This window comes from Cottoperca gobio, chromosome 3, assembly GCF_900634415.1.
Source record: "Cottoperca gobio chromosome 3, fCotGob3.1, whole genome shotgun sequence".
NCBI lineage: Eukaryota > Metazoa > Chordata > Actinopteri > Perciformes > Bovichtidae > Cottoperca > Cottoperca gobio.
Window position 1 is genome coordinate 7253840 of NC_041357.1, and position 10000 is coordinate 7263839.

General features: G+C 39.8%; 1 protein-coding gene across 1 annotated transcript in view; it reads right to left on the reverse strand.

Annotated features, from left to right (window-relative positions):
* LOC115006337 (C-C motif chemokine 22-like) overlaps positions 1–1492 on the reverse strand; it is a 2101-nt gene extending 609 nt beyond the window's left edge. The window contains exons 1-2 of the mRNA XM_029428529.1: positions 1384–1492; positions 1181–1304 (exon numbers count right to left, since the gene is read on the reverse strand). Of these exons, the coding sequence (XP_029284389.1) occupies positions 1181–1304; positions 1384–1441 (182 nt within the window). The 5' untranslated portion in view covers positions 1442–1492. The remainder of the gene's footprint in view (positions 1–1180; positions 1305–1383) is intronic.
* Positions 1493–10000: the final 8508 nt, after the last annotated feature.

Genomic DNA, 10000 nt, shown 5'->3' on the forward strand with positions numbered 1-10000 from the left:
ACAACAGTCGCAAAGCAGCTGAACAAGTAGCTTGTACTTAAAGCGTTATAATCTATACTTTTATAATATGGTATATGGAAATATGGTTATTTAGACAAAACATCATGCCGTTCAACAGCACCACAAAGTACATCTTACAAAATGATCGTAATGTTTAACAAAAACTCTTCTTTTGCATTGCTAATGCATAAACGTTTCATAGGACATTTAATGAAGCGGCTCAATCTAATTCATTTGTATAATGTTGTGTAGTTTATTTTCTGTATGAAAAATTTGAATCTCCAAAGTAACAAGTAACCGTAGCTGTAAATGTAAAGAAGTAAAAAGATCAATATTTCCCTCCCTAGTGAAGTGGAAATATAAAGTAGCAGAAAACAGAAATAATCACGTCCTCCTCGCAGCCGGACAGTGCACTTCCTGGATAACTGAACAGCTCCCTCTTGAGGAGACTCTGCCGTGTTGCTGCTAATACTATGCTGATACTTTTACTTCAGGTACTTGAAGCGGAGTAGTTGCACCTTGTGATATTTCTCTTTTTACGTGAGTAAATTATGTGGTTTTACAAAAAGGCAGTATTTTGTCTGCGATCTTCTCACTCGAGGATTTTAAGTGTGATTGTTGATTCTGTTGCTTGTGTGTGAATGCTGAACAAGAAACCTGCTTTATAAATGCAGACCGTTTACCATTTATTCAGTCATAATTATTTCATTTGAAAAAGAAATACTTAAAAAACAAAGTTTTTAGTGGCTCAAAGTGCTGCCGTTTGGGGTGCTGTTACTTGATTGTACTATACTTCATGTGCACCATTAAAGAAGTATGAAACCTCATAAAATAAGAAGCATTGTTAGAGATTAAATTACTCCACAAAACAAAACACTTACATTTAGTGTAACACATTAAAAGGAGCCCATTCTTTATTAAAAGTGTAAATACTCTTAAACTTTATATTTATATATTATTATATATATAAAAAAAACTTCACTAGGTACTTTAAAGGACATGTTGATGCTAATACTTTGCTAATATTTTTACTTAAAGCTGCTATTACGTAAATTAAGGAATTAAGAAAAATGCAGGCTTCTCTCAAATGTTGCAAGCTTTTCAATGCAAAATGCAGTAACAGTACACATACAGTGTCAGGCGGTGGATGTGATTCACAAGAACACATGGATTTACTTACACAACTGCTTTAAGATGACAGTCACTCGGGGTCATCCCCACGTGTCTCACTTGTCTCTTAGGAATAGGTGTTGGACTGTAGCCTTGACAGCATCCATCCTTTGGTGCTGATGCTGCCTCCTGAGCTGTGAACACAGACACACACATTTAGTACTAAATACAGTTTAGATTGACAGCTCACTGAGAAATCAAGCAGTTACTGACCGTCAGAGCTGTGACGCAGGAAGCAGATCAGAAGTACGAGAGTCACCAGAGTCTTCATAGTTCAAAGGCAGAAGAGCTTCTGTTTGGATGAAAGCCTTTAATCTCCAAGGTTTGATGTGTGCTAGAAACCTGCTCTGTGCTGCCTTTATATATACCGCTCCGGTCTCCATCGCTTTCCATTGTCACTCAGTTATGTTCTCAGAATATAACTGAGCTGGTTCTCAGAAAAACAAATGGTAATTTCTCTTTTTTTTCTGTCTCAACAGCTATTTTCTGCAGAAAATGTGACGGTAAAACAATTCTGCAGAAAGCCTTACTCAGAACAGCCTTCTTTTTTGATTACTCAGGGTATAACTGCCAACATTGAGGAAGGACTTTAAGCAACCTCACACTATAATAAAACACACAGTCTCTGTTAATACAAAAACATTTTTCTTTATTTAGAATAAACTCAGCAATAGAAGCACTGCACTGAAATGCCTGTTGAATGGCAGCGGAGAACTGTACATTTACTCAAGTAATTCTTAAGTACATTTTGAAGTACTTTGACAAAATGATATAACATGGTCGAACGCTGCTGAACTTCACAAAGAAAAGAAAATGTTTTTTCTGAAGATGGATACTTAGTTTTTAGTATCTCATATCTTTGTGACTCCTTTAGACATTGCATTGTGGGACAATAATGTGCAAACTCAAAAATCCAGTATGTTTCAGTGTGTGTACTCTACTGTTTTGAGGAAACTTAATTTTGGCGTGAACACACGACATAATAAAAACCTGCTAAGAGTTCATATAAAACTGCGACTTTTTGTTTTTAGCAATGCTTTTTCCCCCCATTGATTTAGTTGACTGAAGCAGATAAGTAGACACTGTAGTTGTACACGTATCAGTTTTAGAGGTAGTAGCTACAGTATATCTCAAAAGTGAGTACACCCTTTAGATTTTTGCAAATATTCTGTTATATCCTTTCAGGGGATAACATTATCCTACTGAAACTTTGATATAACTTAAAGTAGTCAGTGTGCTGCTTGAATAACAGTATAGATTTATTGTCCTTTGAAAATTACTCAGTACACAGCTGTTAATGTCTAAACAGCTGGCAACAAAAGTGAGTACACCCCATAGTGAACATGTCTAAATTGTGCCCAAAGTGTCAATATTTTGTGTGACCACCATTGTTATCTAGCACTGCTTTAACCCTCCTGGGCATGGAATTCACCAGAGCTGCACAGGTTGCTTCTGGAATCTTCTTCCACTCCTCCACGACGACATCACGGAGCGCACGGATGTTGGACACCTTGCACTCCTCCACCTTCCTCTTGAGGATGCCCCACATGTGCTCAATTGGGTTTAGGTCTGGAGACATACTTGGCCAGTCCATCACCTTCTTCAGCAAGGCCGTTGTCATCTTGGAGGTGTGTTTAGGGTCATTATCATGTTGGAAAACTGCCCTACGGCCCAGTTTCCGAAGAGAGGGGATCATGCTCTGCTGCAGGATGTCACAGTATATATTGGAATTCATGTGTCCCTCAATGAAATGCAGCTCCCCAGTGCCGGCAGCACTCATGCAGCCCCAGACCATGATGCTGCCACCACCATGCTTGACTGTAGGCAAAACACATTTGTCTTGGTACTCCTCACCAGGGTGCCGCCACACACGCCGGACACCATCTGACCCAAACAGGTTTATTTTGGTCTCATCAGACCACAGGACATGGTTCCAGTAACTCATGTTCTTGGATTCATTGTCTTCAGCAAACTGTTTGCGGGCTTTCTTATGCATCGGTTTCAGAAGGGGCTTCTGTCTGGGGCGACGGCCATACAAACCGATTTGATGCAGTGTGCGGCGTATGGTCTGGGCACTGACAGGCTGACATCCCACTTCTGCAACCTCTGCAGCAATGCTGGAAGCACTCGCACGTCTATTTTTGGAAACCAACCTCTGGATATGACGCTGAGCACGTGGACTCAACTTCTTTGGTCGACCCTGGCGAGGCCTGTTCCGAGTGGAACCTGTCCTGGAAAACCGCTGTATGATCTTAGCCACTGTGCTGCAACTCATTTTCATGGTGTTGGCAATCTTCTTATAGCCAAGGCCATCTTTGTGAAGCGCAATAATCCTTTTTTTCAGCCGCTCAGAGAGTTCCTTGCCATGAGGTGCCATGTTGTCCAGCATTCAGAGAGAATTGTGCCCAAAACACCAAATTTAACAGCCCTGCTTATCATTTACACCTGAATCCTTGTAACACTAACGAGTCACATGACACCAGGGCGGGAAAACAACATCATTGGGCACAATTAGGACATGTTCACTATGGGGTGTACTCACTTTTGTTGCCAGCTGTTTAGACATTAACAGCTGTGTACTGAGTAATTTTCAAAGGACAATAAATCTATACTGTTATTCAAGCAGCACACTGACTACTTTAAGTTATATCAAAGTTTCAGTAGGATAATGTTATCCCCTGAAAGGATATAACAGAATATTTGCAAAAATCTAAAGGGTGTACTCACTTTTGAGATATACTGTATATATCTAGACTACAAATAGCAGTAGTAAAAAGTCAAAAGAAATTCACTTCTTTGTATGTTGCACTTACGTTGGTTTGGTTTATTTGTAGCTAATAGTTGAATTCGTATTCTATCGTTTCTGTATGTTGCACTTTTGTTTGTCTTATTTGAAGCTACTGTTCTGCACTTAAATGATTTCACCTGTTTGAAGCTAATGTACCTGCAAGATTCTTGCAGTTCGGAGTTGTATCCTCATGATTGTTTGCACTTATTGTACTTAAAGCGTCAGCTAAATGACCTGTAATGTAAATAGCTGACAAAGTATTTTGTCAAATTAAGATGAACAACAACATTAAAGTACTGCAGACATGTTAATGCATCACTAATGATGATCCAGTAATATAATAGTAAATCACTCTGCATTATGAGTACTTTCCTTTTTATAACATTTTGTTGCTAATACTTCTGTACTTTTACTTAAAATACATTTTGAATGCAGGACTTCTACTTATAATGAAGTATTTTCATACTGTGATATTGCTAGTTTTAAGTGAAGGATCTGAGTACTTCTTCCACCACTGAGTATAGTAGTACAGTGTAAGTCAAAATATTGTAGTAGCAGTAGTACTGTAATAGTTGTAGCAGTAATACTACTAGTAATATTAGTAGTATAACTTTGTGAGTTGAACCCTGGTTGATATTATGTGACTTCCTAATCTGTTTTCACCAGAAACTGCACAGCAGCGTTTCTGAGAACAAACTGCTTCCACACAGAAGACGTCATTCACAGAAATATGTCTTCACTGCATTATTGTATTGCGTGTATGGTTACGGTAAGCGCGTCATTTCCGGTTGTTAATGTTTCTGTGTTGCTGGTAGCATACTTCGGCAGCTCCAGTTTGACCCAGTTAATGTTATTATATTCTTGATCACATCGGCTAATTACCTGTCATCTATCTAAACCTATACTTGTACTTCCTAAGCACTTACAACTCTCTCCTTATCCTCCTTCTCTTAGCGACTCTCGTTAAATCCTCAATTCTTTACGCTCCTTTCGGCTCTGCTAACGTTAGCTGCTGCAGCTCGGCAGCTAGCGATGGCATCTCCCTCTTCTGCTCTCTCCTGCTCGGTGTGTTTCATGTTTAGCTATTGCTCTGCCTCCTTTAGTGATAATGGTACGTGTATTAAATGTAGTTTATACGCAGGGTTGGAGGCGAGTTTTAGAGGGATAGATGAGCGGCTCCGCACCATGGCTAGTCAGCGGTTAGCAAGTGTAGCTGTTAGCAAGCCCCCTATAGTCGGTGCGGGCCGACCAGTGGTATCTCCTGTTAGCTGTCCCCCGGCGGGACCCGAGCAGCCGGGAGACTGGGTGACTGTCCGAAAGAAGTGTTATCAGAAGCCCACGGTTCACCACCAACCGCTTGCTGTTTCTAACAGATTCTCCCCACTCAGTGACACACCAGCTGAGAAGCCAACTCTGGTTATCGGTAGCTCAATTTTGAGATACGTTCATTTTGAGACACCAGCGACGACAGTCACGTGCATTCCGGGGGCCAGAGCGGGCGACATAGAAGCACATTTGAAACTGCTGGCTAAGGCTAAACGTAAATACAGTAAGATTGTTATTCACGTCGGCGGTAATGACACGCGATTGCGTCAATCGGAGTGTACTAAAGTTAATGTGGAGTCGGTGTGTACATTTGCCAAAACAATGTCGGACTCCGTAGTTTTCTCTGGTCCTCTGCCAAATCTTTTGAATGATGACATGTTTAGCCGCATGTCATCATTCCGTCGCTGGCTCTCACGGTGGTGTCCAGATAATGATGTGGGCTTCGTAGACAATTGGCGGACTTTCTGGGGAAGGCCTGGTCTGATTAGGAGTGACGGCATCCATCCTACTTTGGCTGGAGCAGATCTCATATCCAATAATATTACACAGTCTATTAGTGGACCTAATCCATGACAACCCAGAGTTGAGACCAGGACAAAGAGTTGTAGTCTTACACACTTCTCTGTGCTTCTTTCCGGGCAGTCACCCACTCAAATCCCCATAGTGACTGTGTCTGCCCCACGACCACTGAAACTAATCAAGTCTATGGTTAACAGAAGAGGAGTTATACATGAAAACCTAATTAAAATAAACACCACCACTGCAAAAGTGCAACTAAATCAAAAAATTAAATGTGGGCTCTTAAACATCAGATCTTTATCAACGAAAGCTGGATTGGTAAATGATTTAATATCAGATAATAAGATTGATTTATTTTGTCTCACTGAAACCTGGCTGAGACATGAAGAATATGTCAGTCTAAATGAATCTACTCCACCTGGTCATATTAATACTCACATTCCTCGAGGTACTGGCCGAGGAGGTGGAGTTGGGGCCATATTTGACTCAAACCTCTTGATCAATCCTAAGCCTAAACTAAAATATAACTCTTTTGAAAGCCTTGTTCTTACGCTCTCAAACCCAACATGGAAAACAATAAAGCCAATTTTATTTGTTACTGTGTACCGCCCTCCTGGTCCGTACTCTGAATTTCTATCTGAATTCTCAGAATTTTTATCAAATTTAGTCCTTAAAACAGATAAAGTAATTATTGTAGGTGACTTTAATATTCATGTGGATGTTGATAGTGACAGCCTTAATAATGCATTTATCTCAATATTAGATTCAATTGGGTTCAGTCAGAATGTACATGAACCAACTCACTGTTTAAACCACACTCTGGACCTTGTTCTGGGATATGGTGTTGAAATTGAAAGTTTATCAGTGTGTCCACATAATCCTCTTTTATCAGACCATTTTTTAATAACTTTTGAAGTCCTGTTACTGGACTACAAGCCAGTAGGCAAAATATCCTACGCTCGATGTTTATCTGAAAGTGCTGTGACTAAATTTAAGGAAGTGATTCCATCAGCACTTGATTCAATACCAGGACTCAATATCAATATAACAGAGGACTCCAATGCTAACTTTAGTCCCTCCCAAATTAATCATCTTGTTGATAGCGCTGCAGCCTCACTGCGAATAACACTCGACTCTGTCGCTCCTCTTAAGAAGAAGATCATAAAACAGAAAAAGAAAGCTCCATGGCTTAATTTACAAATCCGCAAACTAAAACAAAAGTCGAGAAATCTTGAAAGTAAATGGCGTTCCACTAAATTGGAAGAATCTCGTTTAGTCTGGTTAGATCATCTTAAAACGTATAAGAAGGCTCTCCGTAATGCCAGAGCAGCTTATTACTCTTCCTTAATAGAAGAAAATAAGAACAACCCCAGGTTTCTTTTCAGCACTGTAGCCAGGCTGACAGAGAGCCACAGCTCTACAGAGCCTTCTGTTCCTATATCTCTCAGTAGTGACGACTTTATGAGTTTCTTTAACGATAAAATTATAATTATTAGAGACAAAATTAATCTCCTCCTGACCTCAATTGGTAATGACTTAACTTCAACTGTTGGAATTTTAAAAACATCTGTAACTCCTGAAATATATCTAGACTGTTTTACTCCAATCAACCTTAACCAACTAACTTCAACAATCTCATCGTCTAAGCCATCAACCTGTCTTTTAGACCCGATTCCAACTAAACTGTTTAAAGAAGTTTTACCCTTAATTAACACTTCGTTATTAAATATGATCAACCTGTCTTTATTATCTGGCTACGTACCAAAATCCTTTAAAGTAGCTGTAATAAAACCACTTCTTAAAAAGCCTGGTCTTGATCCAGAGATTTTAGCCAACTATAGGCCGATATCTAATCTTCCCTTTCTCGCTAAAATCCTTGAGAAAGCAGTCGCAAAACAGTTGTGTGACTTTTTACATAATAATAGTTTATTTGAGGTTTTTCAATCTGGATTTAGAGTTCATCATAGCACAGAGACGGCACTGGTGAAAGTTACCAATGACCTTCTATTGGCTTCAGACAAAGGACTCGTCTCTGTTCTTGTCTTGTTAGACCTCAGTGCTGCTTTCGACACTGTTGATCATGACATTCTACTACAGAGACTGGAACATTGTGTTGGCATAAGAGGAACCGCACTAAGCTGGTTCAAGTCCTATTTATCTGAGCGATCTCAATTTGTACTTGTTAACGATAAATCCTCCATGACAGCCAAAGTCAGTCTCGGAGTTCCGCAGGGTTCTGTACTTGGACCGATTCTATTCACCTTATATATGCTTCCTTTGGGCAATATTATAAGGAACCACTCTATAAACTTTCATTGTTATGCGGATGATACCCAATTATATCTATCAATTAAACCAGATGAAACCAATCAATTGGCTAAACTTCAAGCATGCCTTAAGGACATAAAAACTTGGATGTCTAGCAACTTTTTGATGTTAAACACAGACAAAACTGAAGTTATTATACTTGGCCCTAAACGCCTCCGAAACGCATTTTCTAATGACATAGAAGCTCTGGATGGCATTAACTTGGCCTCCAGCACCACTGTAAGGAATCTTGGCGTCATCTTTGATCAAGATCTGTCGTTTAACTCCCACATAAAACAAATCTCAAGGACTGCCTTCTTTCATCTACGTAACATTGCAAAAATAAGACACATCCTGTCTCAAAATGATGCAGAAAAACTAGTCCATGCATTTGTTACTTCAAGGCTGGATTACTGCAACTCATTGTTATCAGGTTGTCCAAAAAAGTCGGTTAAGACTCTTCAGTTGATCCAAAATGCAGCGGCACGTGTATTGACTAGAACAAGGAAATGGGATCATATTACTCCTGTATTAGCTGCTCTGCACTGGCTCCCGGTAAAATACAGAATAGAATTCAAAATCCTTCTCCTGACTTACAAATCAATTAAAGGTCAGGCTCCAGCATATCTTAAAGATCTCATAGTACCTTATAAACCAACTAGAGCATTACGCTCCCAGACTGCAGGGTTACTTGTGGTTCCTAGAGTCTCTAAGAGTACAATGGGAGCCAGAGCCTTCAGCTATCAAGCTCCTCTCCAGTGGAACCAGCTTCCAGTTTGTGTTCGGGAGGCAGACACACTCTCCACATTTAAGAGTAGGCTAAAGACTTTCCTTTTTGATAAAGCTTATAGTTAGGGCTGGCTCAGGTTTGCCCTGGATCAGCCCCTAGTTATGCTGCTATAGGCTTAGACTGCCGGGGGACACCTCCCTGCTCTCTTCCTTCTCTCCCTCTCTCTTCTTCTCCCTCTCTTCTTCTCCCTCTCTATCTGTATGCATTTATGTAAATATATGTTACTAACTCACCATCCGGGGTATCATCCCCGGAGTGTCTGTCTCTCATGTGGCAGGTTGCCACTGATAAAGTTTACGTCAGGATCATGAATCGTGACAGCGCCTGCTGACCTGGTCCTGCTGGACACCGGGAAGCCTTATTGACATTTTCCTGGATTCATCCAAACTTTCTATTTCTTTTTTTTTTTTCCAACACAACATAATTTCTGTCAAATGTTGTATTTGTACTATGTTGTTTATCCTGTACACACGACATCTATTGCACGTCTGTCCGTCCTGGGAGAGGGATCCCTCCTCAGTTGCTCTCCCTGAGGTTTCTTCCATTTTTTCCCCTTTAATTTTGGGGTTTCTTTTAGGAAGTTTTTCCTTGTGCGATGCGAGGGTCTAAGGACAGAGGATGTTGTAACCTGTACAGTCTGTAAAGCACACTGAGACAAATGTATAATTTGTGATATTGGGCTATACAAATAAATTTGATTTGATTTGATTTGATTTATTCTGGTTATAAGATACAAATCATTTAATGCCCCCTTTTCTTATTTCTTATCCTTAAAAAAACGTCATGCAGCTGGTAACATAGCAGGACGTTTACTTGTAACAACATATTTTTACAGTGTGGTATTACTTTTACCTAAGTGAAGGATCTGAGTACTTTATCCAAATTTGTCTCAAAGTCAGAGTGGGAAGTCTAATTTAAAACTGTTACATAAATATGAAGACAAAATAAAAAGGGACAATTTAAATGACTAGCATGTATCAAGGAGAAGTAGAAGATCTGTCAAATACTTATCACAATTAACACATATTGCATCAGTGGCACGATGTGAGTTCGGAGAGGAATTACGTCAAAGGAATCATACTCTATTTTGAGGATGAAGA